Source organism: Silurus aristotelis (genome assembly GCF_946808225.1).
Source record: "Silurus aristotelis genome assembly, chromosome: 18".
Lineage (NCBI taxonomy): Eukaryota > Metazoa > Chordata > Actinopteri > Siluriformes > Siluridae > Silurus > Silurus aristotelis.
In genome coordinates, this window is record NC_139591.1 from 20,513,696 (window position 1) to 20,535,400 (window position 21,705).

At 37.5% G+C, this 21,705-nt stretch overlaps 1 protein-coding gene across 1 annotated transcript in view; it reads right to left on the reverse strand.

Moving 5' to 3' along the window:
* The window catches only part of csgalnact1a (chondroitin sulfate N-acetylgalactosaminyltransferase 1a), a 30,035-nt gene extending 8,581 nt beyond the window's left edge, over nucleotides 1-21,454 (reverse strand). Inside the window, exons 1-3 of the mRNA XM_083567777.1 lie at nucleotides 21,380-21,454; nucleotides 9,831-11,533; nucleotides 3,548-3,764 (exon numbers count right to left, since the gene is read on the reverse strand). Of these exons, the coding sequence (XP_083423903.1) occupies nucleotides 3,548-3,764; nucleotides 9,831-10,485 (872 nt within the window). The 5' untranslated portion in view covers nucleotides 10,486-11,533; nucleotides 21,380-21,454. The remainder of the gene's footprint in view (nucleotides 1-3,547; nucleotides 3,765-9,830; nucleotides 11,534-21,379) is intronic.
* Between the last annotated feature and the right edge of the window lie 251 nt (nucleotides 21,455-21,705).

A 21,705-nucleotide genomic window follows, 5' to 3' on the forward strand; every position in this document is an offset into this window, starting at 1 on the left:
TCATTATTTTAAGACAAACATCCCTCTATTAATTTATATCCTTCTGATTTATTAATACAGCAGACACTTTTATTAAAATCCCTAAATTATTGTTTTTGCTCAAAAGACACAACAATGGCAATGAAATGAAGGATTAATAATAATAAGTAGTTTTTCTAATAAGTGGTGAAGTAACCTTCTAATTCAGACCTTCAAATGACATTCCCTAGTCCTCATTCTTTTCTTTTTTTTTTAGGAGTTGCAAGCACCTATATGTACTAAAACTCCAATTTCTGTTAATCATTCAGTCATTTTTTAATGTTTTTTCAAATTACTGCACTTCCTATTATTTGCACTTTATTTATGTAGCGACCTGAAGACAAGTGTGCTCCCTGAGCCACGTTAGAGATAAAGATGAACCAATAAAGAGTCTGAAATATAAAGAATAAAACTATACAATTCTAAAATAAACAAAAGTATAAAAACTCATCCCATCTTCGGTGTAAGAGAACACGCAAACTACATCTTTATTAAAAATAAATCATGCTGTTAATAATCAGAGGAGGCTCACAGGAAGCTCATAGATGGGTTGAAATCCAGCCAACAGTTCAATTTATTCTCAAATGTCATGTTCAAACATAAATAGGAAGAGATGCATAATTAAAGACAATGCAGTAGTCTGAAAGGCTTTAAATGCTTCCCCTATTACAGTTTCCATCAGATAATTTATAAAAGATCCCCTTCCTGTCCTGTGTGCGCACTTTAGTGACCTACATTCCTTTTTATAATCTCATAAAGCTATTGGTGTCTGAGACAGTACTGCTATTATCCCACTGTTGCTATTCCCCTTAATGTAACCATTAGCCAAAGTTGCCATTAGCAATGAATACTTTTATCCTGATCTGAAACCGCTTTTCAAATCAATTATACAGTATGTCAAAAGTTAATTTTCCAGCGTTGCTATTAGCCTGCTATCTACTCAGCACTTTCTGTAGCTGCTTTTCTTTATATGACATACTGAAATTGTTTAAAAATCATAATTATAGAACAATCCTGCAAAAAAAAGCCCCAGTTTTCATCATGTAATGGAAATTGGTTTAATGGATTCCATTACATTTTTTAAAATTTCCATTATCGGCCTTGTGTGGTTATTTTTATCCATTTCTTGGTACAATTGAAAAATGTCCTTCTGACAAGCAGCTATAAACAGTTGTTTCCTCACCAGACTCTCACTATGATAATAAGACAAAAAAACAAAAACTACTCTTGTTACCAAGAACCCCGAAAGCACAAGCTCGTCTGTCCTGAAGAGTTTTAGGTGACACAAAGCACTGAAACTGGAGACTCCTTCCATGAATGTTGCATAAGTATCCGCTTTCAAAAAAAAACCCTTCACTCTATCATTGTATAAGGTTTTGAGTTTGTTAAATAACATATTTTAATGTTTATTATATGATTATATACAGTACTGAATCATGAAAATGTGCTAAATAAAATAAATATGGATATATTTTGATCTAAATATTGAGGGAAAAATAAAAGACATGGCGTCAAACTGAAACAAAAATGAACACTCCAAATAAATAAAAACATTTACATTCAAAATGAATAAAGTCGATACACGAAGACATCAGTGATTCACCTCTAGAGGCCGCTCTTGTTTTGTATAATGCAGCCCGGAAAAACTATCGATATAGATAATAGTTTCAGCAATCAACTATTAGTGCTGATTATTGGCAAAAACGATGAATCTGTCAACCTCTAATATGTAGCACATACAGCCAGAAAAAGACTCTGTTAATAATGTACTAATGTAACCTTGAATCTGAATTACAGCTGATACGACTGTAAGAGCTGATCTTATAGAAAGGAGTCAACAAAAAAAAACACTAGACACACATTATAATCTATACACATCTCTAATGATTTCCATTTACTTGCAGCACGAAATATTGAGGCTAATTGATGTGGATGGATCACGACACGCACCCAATCTGTGCACTGTTAATCTAATTTAGGTCAAAATTGGCCTTCATTAATAAGACTTGAATTATTTATCATTTGTGTGGATGTATCAAACAGACTGTTTAATGTTGCTCTTGTATTAATCATTTATAAAACATTTGGTGATTTGCAGAGATTGCTATTTTTCTCCTGTCTATACAGTATATACATAGAAAGCATGTGCTATAGGAGTAATAAGTTATAGTATATTTTATCAGTAGTCTATATCTATCAAGTCCAATATATCTGCTCTTTAGGACAAAGCACTTTGACCCATTACTAAAGGTTTAAGCATTTAGCATGCTAACTAAACAACTAGCCAGTACAATACTATGTTAACTGCCTCACTAGACCAATATTACATTATGTGAACTCAAAAACAAACATTTTTGCTTTCAATGTCATTTACAATAAATAAATAAAATCTACAAAAAAAAAAAAATTCAATTACACTCCAATTCGTCTTCGCTTTATTTATTCACTATCCAAACTAACAACTCCTCTACATAATAATGCAGTCTTGCTTCTTCTTTTTCATTTCCCTTATCTCATTCAACTTCCTGATAGGTATTTCACTTACTGAAGCACGTTTATTGAATGCCACAGTCATGCTAATGAGACAGGGCCTCACATCACATCAGCGGTTTACAGGTTTCAGATTCCCGCACTTTTAAATAAGACTGAACACAAAAGATAATCTTTACGATAATGATTTGCAAACCATTTATATTATTGGTCAGATTCAGGTGTTGATTTATTTTCTATAACAGCAGAATAGGTTATATTACCGTGCTTGATCTTACACATCATATTCTCTATAGAAATGTGGGACATATATGGTGGATAGTGTATTTAGGTGTATGTGGCGATCCGAATGGTAAAGCTTTAACGTTTTAAGAAAGGACTCCCCAGTGTCAAAGTTTATTTTAGTTTTTCAACAAAGGAACAGAGAAGAACAAAAAAAGTCCGCAGTTTATGATTTACTGTAGATGGAAAGCTGAATTAATTAAAAGGAGAAGCTGGTAAGAGGAACAGCAACTACATTTCTAGCAACCATAACATATGTGCTACCAGGAAGTAACTTGTTTTCAAGCAGTGCTGCGGCTTGAACCCCTGAATTCAGTAACCCAGACCCAGAGTATATGAGGAAATAAAACATTTGTTTTTGGGATATGTTGCTATAGAAACTAATCAGCTTTGGTATGGTGACAGTAACACCACCTTGCTAAGTGCTGCATCACTTCACACCAGTGTCGATTATTTTTATTTACATTTATGGCACACTCTCATCTTGAGTGGCCAAAAGTGGCATCTTGGTAATTTGGTAACTTCCAATCAGAAGTTCAATGTCAATACCACTAAGCTATCACTTCCCACTTTCCTATAACATGAAATGCTTGAACTTTGTTCATAGTGGATTTGACTAGCCTTGAGAATGCTCATCTTACATGACAAATCTAGAAAATGTTTATGTGCATAAGCCTATAGAATATATTTAAGTTTGTGTGCTTCGAAAAGTAAATCCTGCTGATGGTGCAGTCGTGTCCGATGGAAGTGTTTTTACCTGAAAGTGTGCATGAACTGTTTGAATTTGTCGGCTCTCTGCGAAAGCGGTACGATGATGTTGATGGCGGTGTAAGACGTTGCCACGCGTTCGTTCGACACCTTCATCAGCGGGCCAAAGGGACGGAACAGAACGAGACGCCTGAACTCGTTTTTCCGATCTCCACGGAAAGTCAGCTCATACAGCGTTCCTTTATCCTTCTCTGTTCTTGCTAATCCTGCAGGGGTAGAGAGAGAAAAAAAAAGAGAGAACTATTACTTGTAGGTAATAACTTCTTGATTATCATCATTTTAAAAAAATGTCATGCTGTTATGATATCCACTCAACAGCCACCCTCTCAATCTCTTTAAATAACAAGTCTGCATTTGACTCACATGAACAAATATGAAAAAGCACAGGGCAAAAAAATGCAACAGGATGATCGATCTATTGTGTCACAGGAGTTGCTGTGTATCTGTTCTGCGAGCCGCACGACTAAAATACTTCAGAAACATTTTGGTTGGTAGCAGAGATCTATTAATGTGCGTTCTGTCAGTTGCCAAGGATTCACAAGCTAGCCTCTGAACCTATACAAATAACCATCCATTTAATCTCACCAAAAATACAGATTCTGGACGGATGCATGTGTGTAAAAATGGGTGTGAATTTAATTCAATTACATTTTTTATTTACATTTTATTTGTATTGCGCTTTTAACAATGAACATTGTCTCAAAGCTGCTTTACACAGATAATGTGGTGATAAAAGTGAATAAGGTGTTCTTTATAAGTGTAAGTTTGTCCCTGATGAGTGAGCCGGTGGTGACTGTGGCAAGGAAAAACTCCCAGAGATGGCATAAGGAAGAAACCTTGAGAGGAACCAGATTCAAAAGGGGAACCTCATCCTCATTTGGGTTGCACCAAATGTCCATTTAAAATCATGGTCAAATCAAAATAAGCAAACAAAAAAACAAAGAGAAGAAAGGTTTTGCTTCTCAACGATTTTTGTTGTCTAATGACAGGCTCACGATAATTCATGTACCCAAAAGAACCACAAAAAAAAACAATCACACTGAATCTACTAACTAAGACATATTGAGACAACAGAATTGTAAAGGGAAAGCTGTCAGAGGTAAAGCTGTAACTTTTCTGAAATAACAAAGTTTGTGCTTTTTAGCTTTTTCAATCAGTTTCAGAAAAGAGAGGCTGCACAGCTAGCTAGTGATTGATGGTGTATCGCTAGTCAAATGTTTAGATATTATGGTTACGAAAGCCCTGAATGCAAGGTCAAAAACACTGGATTTCATCTGGAAGTCAAGTCAAAGTAGGAAAAACAAAGTTAAACTAATAAGATAAGATAAGATAAGATACCTTTATTCATCCCACAGTGGGGAAATCTAGGGTTAGGGTTAGGCTCTGTTACAGCAGAAAAGAAAAAAGTAAATGCAAATATATAAAAGAATAGACACATACTATGACATTGACATATTAGTTCCAATTAGCAAAAACAAATGGGCAACTAAGCCAAAATATCAACTTATTAAGTCAAAGTAATTACATGGTGAGTCAAAATAATGACAAAGCTATTGGAAATTTTTACACCTTGTTATATGGTGAAGTTGGTTTCAATAAGCTGCAGTCCAGACAAAATTGCATTGGGTTGGACTATGGAAAGGTTGATATGTTGGTTCAGTTTTCCTTTTACTCCACCCTTTCCTTCTCCAAAACAACCCCAGAAATTTAAGCCTCCACCTCCATGTTTGAATGGGGGGTAAGGCAGTTTGCTAACATCTACCCTCCTGTTCTCCGTCTTACAGAACTTTTAGAGACAAAAATTTCCAATTTTGACTCATCTGTCCACAGAACTTTCTTCTAGTCATTCACTGTGAAATTTACTCTTCAGTATCATGCATGTGTTTCAAAAATAATACAAGATTAGGTGTTTCCTAGCGTTTGACCCCCACTCTTCATCACTCATTCTGGCCTCATGTTAACATTGGTAGGTTGAGAAACAGCTGGAAAACTGTCACGCATGGGGCCATGACAAACAAGATTTATTTCATTAAACGCTTAAATCCAGTATATACCCGTGTAATTTTCTCACAGCTTACACAACAAAAGCATTTTTACGGATCTGAATTGAATTTCAGCATGGATTCTATTGTACAGACTGGAAATCAGAGTCACTGACTCACTGACTCCACTCTTGAATCACACAAATTTTGCAAAAAAAAAAAACCAAATTCAACTTCACTTTCACCTCAGCTGTTGGGGAAATTCTGACGATATCTAGGAAAGGAAGAAAGATTGACTCAGAACCTGAGAAACTGCAAACTGCATTACAATTAATATGGCTGGTTTCTAATCAGTTTCTCTATTGAGGTTTGCGGACGCAATTTTATCAACACACACCTCCCACAATGCCTTTTAGTAGAAACAGGATGAGTAAAAATCACTGTCTCAGTCATTATCAACTACCTACTGTGGTGTAAATTCTTTATGAATAAGCTATAATATCAGAGGTGTGAATCTCCCACTAACTTATAAATGAGATACATTCCACATTTCTGAGGAGGTTTATGGGTAAAGAACCTCATTGTAGATTGCTCAAAACCCTCCCACTTGCCGAAGCACCACTTTTGGAAAGCCCCTGGTTGGGCAGATATCTAACAATAGATAAAAGCTTGCTCTTGGGCAAAGTGGGCTCAAGGGCTTGGCAGAAACCTCATGTCAACCAAAGCCTTATACTGAAGGGAAGCTCTATAATGGACAGAAGCCTAATGTTGTACAGATTCTTCCAGCTTGTTCCAATTTGGAAATAGCAGAAGCCTCATGTTCAAGTTAGGTGGGAAAACGCCACATGGTAGGCAGAAACCTTAAGTTAGTAAAGCCCAATTTTTGAGCAGAAGGTATGAGTCTAAAATGTGCAAAAATCTCTAGCTTGCCCAAACTACAAGCAAATAACATATGCCCCTGATTGAGGAGAAGACCCTGGAAAGGCACAAGACTATGCTGGGCAAAAATGCATGATGATGCAAAATGTCTTTTCCTCAGAACCTTCATATTGGACAGAAGCTCCATGTTCCAAAGAGCCCTCTTCAAATTGAATCTGATTTTATTTATAATAATTGGTAGTCCGCAAATCTAATTGTATATATTGATAGTCCCCGAATCTGATTTTGTTTATAATGTATATGTTGGTAGTCAACGAATTACAATGGAGATGCCAATGACCCCATAATAACTTGAAAATATCGTAAGTCGTAGCCTACACAGGAAAAATGCTGATCGGTATGGGGTGATATATTGTAAATTTTTTGATTAACAAATTATACCACATAATTTAGCAAAACAGAGCAAATTACAGAACAATAACAGTTATTTAGGTGGCACTGGGCGGGTGGACGAGCACCAGTTCCAGAGCGGAGAGCGGAGAAGAAAGGAATGCGCAGTAGGAAGCACACCTGTAGCTAAATATTGATTTTGTTAGGAATCGAGTATTCTACCGATTATTCCATAGAATAAATCAAATAAGTGTTTTTTCTTTAAAATACAAGAGGAAATAAGACAGGTGTCTTAAAATGAACAAGTAATTTGTTTCCTTTTTTTTAGAAAAATGTATATTTTTATTGCTGAAATTGCATACTAAACTTTGGCAATTACATGCACTAAACTATTTAGGGCATTTAATTGCTATATTTAATCAAAAAGCACGTATACAAAATATGAAAAAAAAAAACCGATTTCAAATTACTTTAATTATAAATATATATATTTGTTTATTTTTTCATGTTAAAATAAGAGCACAAGGCCACTCAGTCACATGAAATCAACAAATTCCTACAAAGACTCTAGGTCGGCCTCAGTTAAAGGATGTCAATAACAGGAAATAGCGATGAGAAAATAGAAATCTTGCATGCTGTGATGGCCCCACTTCCTCCTAATGCCACCTCCTTTGATACAGGAACAATACAAGAACATGCAGCTTTGTGTGATCGACTTCTCAACTTTAGCACTTCATTTCCATTTAAATTGATTTTACTAGTTATCAGTCAGTAGTGCTGATGGCAGATGTTGCATTGTATAACTCTACCATTATACAGTTTGAAAAATACAGTCTGGGGCAATATCACTGAACCTTTAGTTGACCCTGAAGGAATTTTCTGGAAATCATAGATCAAAGAAGGAATGTCTTTGAGTGTGATGTGGAATTGTTGGATTCCTAGGCTAGATAGAGTTCATAAGATGGAAGGCTTTGAAAGGAAGTCAATGCTGTCATGAGGGCATGTTATTCATTCTTTCATTCATTCATTCATTTAACTTCAGTAAGTGTGTTATTCTGGTTAGGGCCACTGTGTATCCAAAGTCTATTGCGGGAACACTGAATGTAATGTGGAAATACATCCCAAAATGGGAAGCAAGTCTATTACAGGACACAATGCACACACAGACAAACTTATTCATCCACTGATTCACACCAATGGTCAATTTAGCCTATTTAGTCCACCTCCTAGCGTGTTTTTAGACATAAATTCAACATTTTTACTGTGAATGCGAGGCAGATAGCTACCTTTAGCTCATTTAAAAGAATATGTGAGTGGATTATTATGATATATTCACATATATGAATGTTCATACTCTTCAGTGCTAACAATACCTAGTTGGCCATTATGTAAGCTGAAAGGATTTTTACAATGTTCACTGCTAATGCTAGCCCTCTAGCTAATTTGAGAGACAATGTGTGGCAACTGAATCATATTTATAAAAGCTGATTATCTTTTCTTTTAACATTAACTAGCTGACATGAATGTGTGTGACAGGATTTCAGAATATTGAGTAGTAGTGCTTAATACTAGCTGGCTTGTTGACTAGTCAAGATTATGTTATCTATAATCACTTATAATTATAGTGGCTAACACCATCAAACTAGCAAACAGTTATATTCATTGCTAACTCTAGCAAGCTAGGTATAGCTATCTTGGATTTCTGAAGAAGATTTACTGTTTTGAGTGTAAATTAAGCTATTTTATAAGACAGAGACAAATGTACTTTGTGTAGTATAGTTAACTGAACAGTTTAAGGATTCAGTGACATTTTAGTTTCCTCACAAATCCTTCTTTGTTGAGAAAGTTTTTGTGGTGATAACCACCAAATCTCATTATTGTGTGTGTGTGTGTGTGTGTGTGTGTGTGTGTGTGTGTGTGTTTTCTGTGGACAGATATTTCTGTTGTGTGTTTGTGACCTTTGTATGGAACATTACCTCACTATGTTTATGTGTAACTCTGTGTGTGTGTGTGTGTGTGTGTGTGTGTGTGGGGGTGTGTGAGAGAGAGAGAGAGAGAGAGAGAGAGAGAGAGAGAGAGAGAGAGAGAGAGAGAGAGATGGCTCAGCTGTGAACAATAAAGCAGATGGTTTTGTTTCCTACTACTTTCTCACATATACACACACACACACACATATGCTTTCTGTATCACAGGATTTCCTGAGGAGGAACTTGAAACAAACCTGACATTTGTGTTCCATAGACACTGCAATCAAAATGTGTTTTTAAAATTTATCTGGATTTTTATATCAGTTAAAGCAGGGAAAAAAATCTTAGAAAAAAGTATGTGAAAGGGAGATAAAAAAAAAAATTTCACAGTGAGTTAATTTTATCTAGATGACCTTTGGTATGAAAGAAGGACTGGGTACAATATACTTCAGTAACACATTCTGTGATACTGATGTCCAAAGATTGTAAAAGATTATAGATTGTGAACCAAACTAGATGAGGTTCGCACCCAGATGAGTCTAGTTCCTCTTTAAGGTTTCTTTCTAATACATCCAGGGAGTATTTCCTTGCCATTGTCATCTCTGGCTCGCTTATTGGGGATAAACATATAGGGACTAATTTATACATTTAAAATGTACATTTGTATATTAGTGAGAATCTTGGGAGTAATTTTTTACCTTTACAAATAAGAAAAATGGTATTGAAATAAAGGGAAAATTGGCTCAGTTAGCTAAAGTAGTTGGCTTCAATTAGCTAGTCACGTGTGCACATCTGTATTTCCAAACACTGAAATTACTTTCGCAACCGATTATTTCTTCTCCTCAATGATAACTAAAATTATGCTTCCTGACAAATAATTATTCTTGTAAACACTTTGAAAAATCGTCTCCTTTGCCAACAATGTTGCAGCAAAATGTATAACCGGCAACTGAAATATACTTTTGCCCCATCATTTTCTCAGTCATTTGTTGCTCATAGTTTCCAAAACCCAAACAAGGACCCATAATTACCAATTCAGCTGAACCACACTCACCTTCAATGAAGTCAGCCATGCTGTACACTTTGTCTGCGCTAAATTTATCGCCCAGGTTGTGTTTGTGCGAATTCAGTGTGTGCACGGCGCTCTCCACCACTTCATTAATCTCATCCCGTCTATCTTTCCTCGCAGGTTTTTCCTCAGGATGCCGTGTGAGTCCTGTCTCCAGCTGATAGACACGCTGTAGTGTGAAGCTCTCAAACGGTATCACGGCGTACTCATTTGGCAAGCGGACACCAGCATTTATCTCCGCTCGGCCCATTTGGGTGCGAAGAAACTCATTGAGATCGGTCGCTCCGGTGCCCGTTTTCTCCTGAAGCTCCTTTGGCCTCTCGACTTGCTCCTGAAGGGCTTCCTTCAGCTCTGCGATTTGCTTCTTCAGGCTGGAAATGTGTTCCCGTTGCTGTTCGTCACGTTCCTGAAGCATAGCTTGGTAGTTCTCGTGGCTCGACGAGCCCAAGGGAGGTCCGCTGAGCAAGCCAGGAATCCCGGGGCCTCTCGGAGAGCCCGGTGCGCCCAGCCGGGGCACCACCAAGGGGTCATCGTTATGAGGGTTGCAAGTGATGACGTAGAGTAGGGAAAGACAGCAGCAAACAAGGACTAACACTCCACAGACACGAGAAAGCCACAAAAACAGGCCTCTTCGCAACATCTCGGACAAAATTGTATCATATACATGCGTGTATCTTCATATCCATTACGTATTTTTTTTATCTGATTGTAAGCTAAATGAGGGTTCTTTCTGTCGTAGCTAGTGATAGAATGGAGCAGTTGTGTCCGGTTTAAGTTGCTAAAGCTGTCGGCATTTCGACAAATATATAGTGCGAGTCACAATATATCTATATCTATATATGCACGACAGTTTGTGCTATCCCTTTTAAAACTATCTTTGATATGAAGCAAGAGTGTAAAATATAATCTGATATGTGACGTATTCTAGTGTTTATCCTAGGCATGAAATTCTGACAAACGAAAAAAATAATACACAAGATGTAACAGCTATTTGCTAGTATTGACTTTGATAGAAAATAGGGAACAAGAGGGTTTGTGTGCATTAGCAACACTCTTTTACTTAAAGACACTGAAGAAATGTTTGGTCCAAAACAGATCCGATTGCCCCTGGTTACTCCTCAATCGCATGTTCTTTCTGGCTCATTTCGGTCCTGCTGGAGAGCTTCCAATTTGCCAAAGCAGCTGCTGCTGAAGATCATTTCCTTCGAGATAAGGAAACAGAGGCTTCTGTTTGGATTGAGCCGGCTACAAAAAGTGTCCTACTTCTGTTTCAAGTCATGTTAAAGCCCATTCTTTGTCTTTTCTAATGTGTTAAAAATCCATGAGGCTACTTTAATGTGAATTTGGTTGAACCCGAAACAGTCCTGCTGCGATGACTTCGACCATGCCACTCCACGTTTAAGACTCTCAGACTTTAGTAATAACCTTTTCTTTGAGAACGGTTCACTTAGTAATTCACATGTCCAGGTCCATATCATTCTCCTTTGAGCTTAAATCAGAGGAGTCAGCGTTCTTCTGCTCTGGATGAGTCTAACAGAATGGGACACGTTGAATACCGTTAGATGTCCAGGAAGATTTTTCATTTCCCCGAGCAGCCACTTTTCATATTCCCCAGTCAGCAGTTTGCATCTATGCTATCTTCTGTGTTTAATATAATCCTCCTGCATATTTCATCTGCATTGTGTTACCTAGAGTGAGGGAATGAGATAAAAAGAGAAAGAGAGAGAGAGAGAGAGAGAGAGAGAGAGAGAGAGAGAGAGAGAGAGAGAGAGAGAGAGAGAGAGAGAGAGAGAGAAGGAATTAATGCAAAAATCCAGACTGTCTAGAATTAGGTCCAAATGTGAGTTCACTCCAAAGAAACCTTAATGTTTTTAATACAGCAATATATCTTATTCTATAATGGATTAATAGCATATCCATTTAATAGATTTTAAATGTGGATTTTGTGGATAACAACGACTCCTGAGGGCAAATCAACTGCAGGGTCAATTAAGGGGTGGAGCTAAGTGGATGGCTTGAAAGAATATAGACTAGGTTGAAGTTTCAAAGATCTGAAAAGGTTTGGACAGGTGTATGGCGTTGGGTCAAGTCACTTCATTTGGATTCTAAGATAAAAGGAAAGAGCTAACTAAAGGGGTGGAGCCAACAGGCTCCAGAGATATACAGGAATGGGTCTAGGTGTATGACTGCAGAGCAGTGATGAGCCGTCAAAGCCAGCAAGGCCTTCTCTGCTGGCCTCAACACATCAGAATCATTGACTTACATTATAAAATTATTTAATTTTTTTTTTTATATTTATTCAATTATTCCCAATAGCCTATTCTCTTAATTTCATAGCTTTGCTCTCGGTTGAGCTGCTTCCAGGAGTGGATATATGTTCATATTAGAGTTTCTATCCATCCATATATATTTTAGCCGTCACCTGTTCCCAGGTTTAAAGTAATCTGACGTGAGGCCTTTAGAATCAGCAATGCGGCTGCCTGTAGCGTAAAGCACATATTGCTTGAAACTGATGCTTTAACCAATCAGATTTCCAGTTGGTGACACCAGGGCCATCTAGCAGGAATACAGTACCGTCGCCATTTTCACGTCCTATGATCAGCTGTTCAGAGAGCGCCCTAGTCATTGCTTGCAAACCGCATCTGTAGCAAACAGCACAAGCTCAAATATATTCATGTGAATTATATAGCTGTTTTTACGTTACATCCCCAGGAAAACCGTAATGCACTGGTTGATAATATTGATATTTTCTATAGCCGTGGTGTCAGAATGAGGGTATTAAGAGGTGGGTTGGTTCATGTAGGACACCAGTATAGGGTTATGTGTGAAATGTATGGACTGACACTGCTGCAGAGCAATGGAAAGGAGGACGGGTGGGACAGTTAAGGTTGAGGCCATGCAGAATGTTCCTAAAAGCTAAGTGAGCAGGACAAGTGTAAAATGTTTTGTATATACTGACTGTGTGACATCATATGAGCAGCAAACTTTTTTTCACAAAATTGTCTGTTATGAATGAAAAATCTGGCATATGATGCACACATGACTTTTAACTAAAGCTGAAATCCTTATAGTTACCCTTCTGCTTAAAAATGAAAACTGCTTGAGCAAAATATTCACGTCCACGCAATACCAGCTTGACTGATCGAATAGGTGTATTAAAAGAGAAGTAAAAATATACCGCGTGTGATATTTTTGAAGCAGAGAAGGTGAAAACACACACCGCTCTTGTTTCAGAAACGAGCTACACGCCGGCGGTGATGCCGAACCTGATGGGGTGGACGATGTGTGAAAGTGAGAGGGCAGTGTTAAAACGACCTTAAGAGGAAAAAGAAGACGTGTACTGTGAGGTGAGCAAACACACGGGAAAAATACGAGGCATTCACACACACACACACACACACACACACACACACACACACACACACACACACACACACAGAGGCAGTGTTTATGGCCAAACAGAAAAGCCCTGTTGGAAAAGTAGGTGAAATCGAGAGGAGGTAAAGTGCATGTGACTGCCTGTCACATGCATGTGTACGTGTAAGTGTACGTGTGTGTGTAATGACTCCCACACAATCAGCTCTTTTACAAGTAAAGGCTCCGTTCGAATGAAAGGACTAGTTATGTTAGCCCTGAGAGCATTAGTGTATCAGGAGTAAACACACATTTGAGTACGTGACCCACACACACACACACACACACACACACACACACACACACACACACACACACACACACACACACACACACACACTCATTAACCCAAATTTTGAGCAGGTAGGAGAGTTCACACACCATTTTGAGTAACCGAGAGGAACTATTTCTACATCTCTTTCTCTCTCTTCCTCCTTTTTCTTGTTTTTCACTTTTTATTTCTGCTCAGCAAACTTTTTTATATCTTTTCTTCTTCCTGTTACTCTTTTATTAACATAGCCTCTTCCCATCCCTCACCTTCTCTGCACTTCCTCTGCTCTCGTTTCTTGTATCTTCCTCTCGGATAACCTCTTCTTTTCTCCATTTCTGTCTTTCTTATGTCTCACAGATCTGTTTTTTTTTCTCCCTCCCACGTGAAGCACAGTTTTACTTTCTTAGATTTCTTAGACACAGGATATAGACTCATAATCTTCTGGAAGAAACTTGGAGCTGTTATTAAAATATGGTGGGTTGTTTGTTTTATGATGTGGCTGGATTTCATACAATGAAATGACGGGAAGTGGGATGACGTTATGGCAGATCCACCAGCTTCACCTCTAGGCCACTACAAATACGTATGCAAACTGAAGCGTGGAAATAAAATCTGTATAACTTCATCTACAATCAATTATTGTTGTTTGGAAGTAGAGAAATAGAGAAAGGTAGCAAACAGCATCACTGAGCTGAATAACAACAATATAAGGTCTATATATAATGTATTCCCAAAACTATGATTTACATGATAAAATATAATAAGCTTGAGCCTGATCTAGAATATTCTCTAGTGTAGCAGCTCATTCATAGGGACTTAGGCAGACACTTGGAATTAAAATTCTCAATAAAAACATGCTGTTATCAGCTTTGGACTGGTTTCAGAAACTTCCAGAAGACTTTCCAAGTCTTTCAAACAGAGGAGTTTATAATTTCTCTGCATTTTTTAATCTTATTAACTTTAACAGAGAGAAAAAAGACAGGCTAGTGAAAGAACCACTGTTTTCTGTGATATAAATATAATTGAGAAAAAGGAACTAGTGTTTTATAAAAGTTTTCCAACACATTAAACGGCTAAAAAAGCATGCCGTGACATTATGCGATAACTAAATAAGTTGTCAGTGGTATTTAATTGGTGTCGTACATAAGAAATAAAATATTTCCAGACATGATTTTGTATTAAAAATGATCTAAGTCTTGGTAGCTGGGCTTCATGTCGGGCTGCACTGCGCAATCCAGTCTTTATGGGAAGGTGTCAGTGGTGGACAGGGCGGAAGTAAGTGTACTTAAGTTCTTTACTGTACTTAAGTAGCTTTAAGAAACATATCTCTACTTTACTGGTGTTTTCATTTAGGGTGACTTTTACTTTAACTTCACTACATTTCAAATGTTCAAATATCTCACTTTTTACTACATTTACTGGTCAGAAAAGTCAGGGGTTCAGGCCCCAGTATTGTCAAGTTGACACTCGTGGGGCCCCTGTGAAAGGCTCTTAACCCACTGTGATCCAGGGGTGCTGTATGGCTGTCCCTGCGCTCTGACCCCAGCTTTCTAACACCGCTGGGATCTGCAAAGAAAGAATTTCACTGTGCTATAAAGTACATGTGACAAGTATAAAGCACCATTCGTTCTTTCTTTCTTCTTCTTTTCCTATAACAAGAGATAGAAGTGTTTTTTTATCACTCACAAATGAATACAATCTGTAAAGAGACACTTTCATATACTGTAATTCTGATACATTAGCTGAAGGTAGTAGGGATGATGATACAACTTACAATTGATTATGAAATAGTTTTTGATTAATTAAGTAAAAAGCAAAGCTTTTGGACTCAAGTTCCTTTATATCTTCCTGCCTTCTCCTACAGATCAACTCCTACCATCATTGCAGATAGGGTTAATTACACTAAAAGCCTTGCGGATGTGTTCAGGAACTGTCTAGTTAGCAAACACAGCTAATTTATCCCAGTCTCATTATCCTCTGAACTCCTGCTGGCTTTGTGACACACACAGGAAATGATGCAGGATTTCTTTTTATCCGTTGACTTAAAAAAATAATAATTATCGAGCGTCTGAGCGAATTCAGTCGTACCTCGTGTCTTCACTTTTCCTTTTATATACTTCTGGCCCTAATATCATATCGGTTTTTATTAACGTTGGAGCTATATAATGTCTTGGGTTTTTTCTTCTCGTTCTGCACGTATTACTCATAGCCACATCCTGCTGTGTGTAATACAGCACAAAGTTTGACACACAACCGTTGGTGTGCATCAATATAAGAACACAGAAGGTTTTTTTTTTACGTGTTAATGATCTCACTGGCATCCGATCGTGGAAACCCTGAGTAATCCTACACACTCAGCATTTAATATGCAGAGGGTTCATACTGGACACACTGCAGTGGCTGCACCACTCCACTCCACTCACACACACACACACACACACACACACACACACACACACACACACACACGCACACACACACATGGAAGATGCACACAAAATATGTTTGTTTATGCCGATTGCAGGAAATGTATAAACACACATTTGCACACATTTCCTGCAAACACACCCAGAATGACACACTGGAGATGAATCGAGAAAGAGAAAGACTAACAGAGAAGCTCACAGAGAGGGACAGAAAGAGAGGAAGAATAAGATGGAGAAAGAGAGAGAGAGAGAGAGAGAGAGAGAGAGAGAGAGAGAGAGAGAGAAACAAAAAGATAAACATGTCTGAATGCAAAGAATGACAGGCTGACAGAATCACACAAAGAGGCAGACATGAAGATATACACAGAAATGAAAAAGTGAGAGAGCAGCCGAGACGTGCTGCTCCATCGATGTGTGCTTTAACAACTTCCTCCCTCTCAGTTTCCTGTCTGCAGGGCATGGATGACAAAATCTTTCTCTCTCTCACCTACTCCCTTATCCTCCCTCTTGCCTCTGCCTCCCATTTCACTTTCCTTTACTTTTCTGATCCCCTCATTCTTTACAATTCTCACACCTTGGTTCATCTTTCTCTTGCTCGTCCTCCCACTTTTTACCTTCTTCGTTGTCACTTGTTTCAAAACCTTCCTAACTAAAGCATTTCTTAATGAACGAAATTCAAAGAGCTAAAACACCACAAAGGGAGAAATGAACGGATAAAACAGTAACATGTTTTGTTTGTGTTTGAGGTGTGTGACCTCTACCTGCATGACTCTGACCTCCACATACAGCACATGATTAGTATTAGAAAACATAGAGAGCGAGTGAAAAACAGAAAGTAGAAGAAAAGAGAAAAGCGATAATAGAAGGGGAACTTGCACATTTAAAAAGAGACAGAGAGAGACATATTGAGAAGTATAAAAAAAGAGAAGGAGACAGACAGAAAAAAAAATGGGAGAAAGATTTTAAAAAAAAGCAAAAAAAAGCAAAAAAAAGCGAGGCCATTCGGTTTTACAGCTGGAAGTGAAGGATGGCAGCAGGAAAGTTGTTCCAGGTGTTTTACACACACACACACACACACACACACACGCAAACACACACACACACCCTGGACACAGACTAGAAAAGCAAGAGATAGAACAGATGAAAGCAAATGAGAGAAAAAGGAACTCATGAAGAAAAGAAAAATTTAGAGAGAGTGAAAGAGAGAGAGAGAGAGAGAGAGAGAGAGAGAGAGAGAGAGAGAGAGAGAGAGAGAGTGTGTTTAATGTGTGTTTTCAGGCCTCAGGTGATTCTCGCTCCCCTTCATTAGGATGGATCTCCTTATTCTGCCATCTGTGCTCCCACTAAAATACCAACTCAATTCTCATTCACACTTACACACACACTCACTCACACACACATACACACACACACACACACACAAACCATTTCCATTCAAGTTATCTTATGTTCAAGTCGTAATGATTATTAGAACTCCTAATCCTAATAAGAAATGAAAGCTAGGTAGCTAGCATGATGAGAATAATAACCACTAGGTTTAGCACATATTTAGCCAAAAGTCTAAATTTGTGCTAAAAGTCATATTTTTCTAAATTAAACATTTCCCACACTCAACTTCAAGCAAGACAATGAAGACAGTTTGTTATTAATAACAGTTAGGGGTCAGTCAGGGGTCAGTTGCTATGCTTTAGCAATATATCTCACGTGAGTGAACATTTATAGCTAAGGAACACCACAACATACACAGGTTCCACAAAGCGAAGTTCTCTTTGGTGTTTCTGTGTCTTTCTGTTTGCTCATCAGACTCCTTTACTTCCTCTGAGACGCACGAAGTTACGTGTTGCATCGTTCCCAGTTAAAGCTAATGTAATATTATAGCAAGAAAGCACTAACTGCAAAACTCGGTGTCGACCAGGCTTCTCGTCCAGAGATGAAAAAAGGACATGCTCTTAAAATCAGTTTGTCACGTCGCATTCTGTGCAATAATTTATAAAGAGAATTAATTTAACGTGTGAAAAACACAGCTGACAAACAGTTATATAACTTTCCAGTTGCACTTTATAGACATCTATGTTTTCTAACTAACCTTTCCAATCTGTTTCCTTCCCAAACTGTTTGCACAAAGTTGAAGGCACATGATTGTATAAGACGTCTTTGGATGAGGTAGCATTACATTTTCCCTTCACTTCAACTAGGTGACCCAAACCTTGACAGCATGACAATGCCCCTGTGCACAAAGCCAGCTGCATGAAGATCTGCTTTGCATGGGATGGAGTGGCAGCTTTTGAATGCCTGCAGTAGAGCTCTGACCTCAACCTTATTGAAAACCTTTGGAATAAATGTGATCGCTGAGTTCTCCCCAGGCCTCCTCACCTCCATCAGTACCTGACATTACTAACAACCTTGTTTCTGAACGATCTGGAGGAGAGTTTATTATAACTGCAAATGCGGACTAAATGTGGAATGGGATGTTCAGAAAGCATACAAGAATATTGTATGCACATTGGCCACTTTAATAAAAACATCTGTATGCTAAAACAGGAGCGAAATGTTTTCCAGTCTTCAGTTGTCCAGTTTTCAGAGAGTGTGCTCACTTGCTGCATGTTTTTTGTTTTTCACACCACTCTGTGTAAAATCTCTACACACCGTTGTGTGAAACAGACTGTACAACAGCCTGAAGTGTACACGCCTGGAGTATACCTGAATGCGCCGACTGGTTTGAGGTTTGAAATCACAAGAATGTTACAGTGACTCAAAATAGCACTTTTTACATCCATGGTGAAAAGCAAAGCATCTCAAAACACACAACACACACAAACCTGAGGTGGATGAGACTCTGCATAAACAGAAGATGTTGGGTTTTAAGCCTTTCAGACAAGAACATGATATTAAGCATGGTTTTATATATATATATATATATATATATATATATATATATATATATATATATATATATATATATATATGTAAGTACACTAAACTACATAAGAAACTGTGTAACTCTCATAACTACTGTATTAACACTTTTTATATAATAATACTGGTCTATAAATTTTGGGAAATTATCGACCTCTGAGATAAAATGTGCTAATTTTAACATATTTTGATGAGATCAATTAGAAAACAGGTAATAAAGGTGCTGGTTGGCTAATGTTTTCGAGAAAATTAATGATGCCTTGTAACTTCTCAAGAAAGTGAGGTAGAACATCGAAATTTGACATGAAAGTTAAAATAAAATATTAAATAAATGAAGATGAAATAAATGTACCTTTACTTTGAGACTAAAGATTATTATCTAACTGTAATTTATTGGTCTTTTATTGCAGAGTACATTCCTCTTGGCCAGATCTATACATCATACAGTTGAATTTGGTGGCTTGTAAAAACATTCCCAAAGAACAGTAACATGATATTTTCCTCAGAAAACAAGATGCTTCAAAACGTTGATAACCTCTGCTAGATTAGTGACGAGGTTACACTCGCATCTCAAAAGTGCAGTATGATGACAGTAATGAAATACGTCATAGCGCCTATATTTTGGATAGAAAATAGGGGATCAGGACAAAAGTTGAGCTCCTCATTATTGTTGATTTACATGTACAACTTATCTGGCATCATTGACTAACGTCTTTTACTCGCATTTAGACTATTTCCCCTTGAACTGTGGGGCGGTGAGTGATGACCATGGGGAGAGATTCCACCAGAAGGCATGGAGAAAAGATATCAGAGCAAATGGAGTCCGTCCATGCTTACCGATTAAGGCTGAAATCTCCTTGGGGACTGTCCTACTGCAGTTAACAAGAGACAAGTGGCATTTAGATACCAAGTAAAGATGAAACCTTGTCGTTTAATCTTATGTTAGAGCTTGTATTTTTTAATTATGCAATTGGAACAACAATTAACATGAAATTATTACTATCACTTTGAAAAAAAGCAATAAATAAATAAACGATTATGTTATTTGTATAAATAAAAAGATGGTGATTGGTGTGGCACGATTCTCACTGCTATACCACATTTTGCAGAGAAGTGATGGAGCATAATCGCACACACCCATTTTTAATTATTTTTATGCAATTCTGACAGGAACCTGTAGCCTGGAAACTGATGCAAATTAACACTCAATTCAATTTACATGATTTTTAATTTATCAGTGACCCAATTTTGGACAAATGTAGCTTTTCATTTCCAAGGCTTTCTCCTGGTAGACCAGTGTAACATACAGTTTCAACCTAATGGGGACATTAGGCTGGTCCTCATAGGCATAAAAATGCTTTTTCTGTCTTTGTTTTTGCAACTTTGAATTCAAATAAATAAATAAATAAATAAATAAATAAATAAATAAATAAATAAATAAATAAATAAATAAAATAAATGACCAAAAAAGGGTTTGGTTTACTAAGGATTTTAAAGGGAAAGACTTCATTCATACTCTGACATGTAAGGATGTTAAGAGGTGTGTGTGTGTGTGTGTGTGTGTGTGTGTGTGTGTGTGTGTGTGTGTGTGTGTGTGTGTGAGAGTGAGGGATAGAAAGAGAAGCTAAAAAAAAAAAAGATACAGGTCAAAACCATATTTTGGTTTTGGATGCCAAAATCACAGCTGGATGAATTCTATTTGTAAATAATGGATATACACTAAATGCTGGAATGTTTTAAACCCTACAGTTTAAGGCTGAGCTTTCTCTCCCTCTGTGTGAGTGTGTGTGTGTGTGTGTGTGTGTGTGTGTGTGTGTGTGTGTGTGTGTGTGTGTGTGTGTGTGTGTGTGTGTGTGCCTGACATTATCTCTTTTCACTCTGAAATGCCAAGACTGCAGCAGTAATGCTCCATGGCATCCTGAAAACCTTTATACCGCTCAACACACACACACACACACACACACACACACACACACACACACACACACACACACACACACACACACATTTAAGTATAGTCCATTTCTGTTTACTCAGGTATTGTACACTAATGACTCAGTGGTGTCAGACTGTTGTATTGGGCTTCAGCCATTAAAATAGATTTTTTTTGGAAAAAATTCTCAATTATGGAAAACAAAAAAAAAACAAAAAAAGTTTAGTTATGCATTGAAGAAGTGAAGCCAATTCAGTCCTGGAAGTTTTCCCCCGAAACCACAAAATATTTTGATCTCCTGTAATGCAAGACTTCTTTAGAGACCACTTGTTTTTTTTCTTACAGAAAGTATATTCTTAGAATCATGTCCTTATGCAAACTATAGTTTAAATGTGGTTTTAAATGATACATGATTTTATCTCAACTGGAGCTTTCAAACTGTTAAAACTTTAGTTTTAGCAGAAGTTTCAGCTTTTTGAGCCTCAAAGTTTGAGGAGCCTCAATGTTATGGAGCCTGCATCACTCAATGTAAGAGAATAAACCCACATTCTGCATGAAATAAGTGATGACTTACCCCAGCATGTGTCTGATGAGAAGAGAAGCAGTGAAACTGTTCTGTCAGTGTACAGGGAACTGAGGTCTATTCAGCAGTCTATGAAAGAGGAGCTGAATTCAGGTTGCCATGTTGAATATAATCCCCCTCTAGCATTGCTGGTTACTTGTGGCTCATTTATTCATTCATCATTAGTAGATAATTCATCCTGGACAAGCTCCTATACATTTAATAACATTTTCAATATCCCATTCCTGATTAAGTCTCCATTTGCTGGAATAATTAGGTCCAAATCTTTTGGGAAGGTTTTCCAATCAGTTTTGGCATATAAGTTATGGGATGGCATA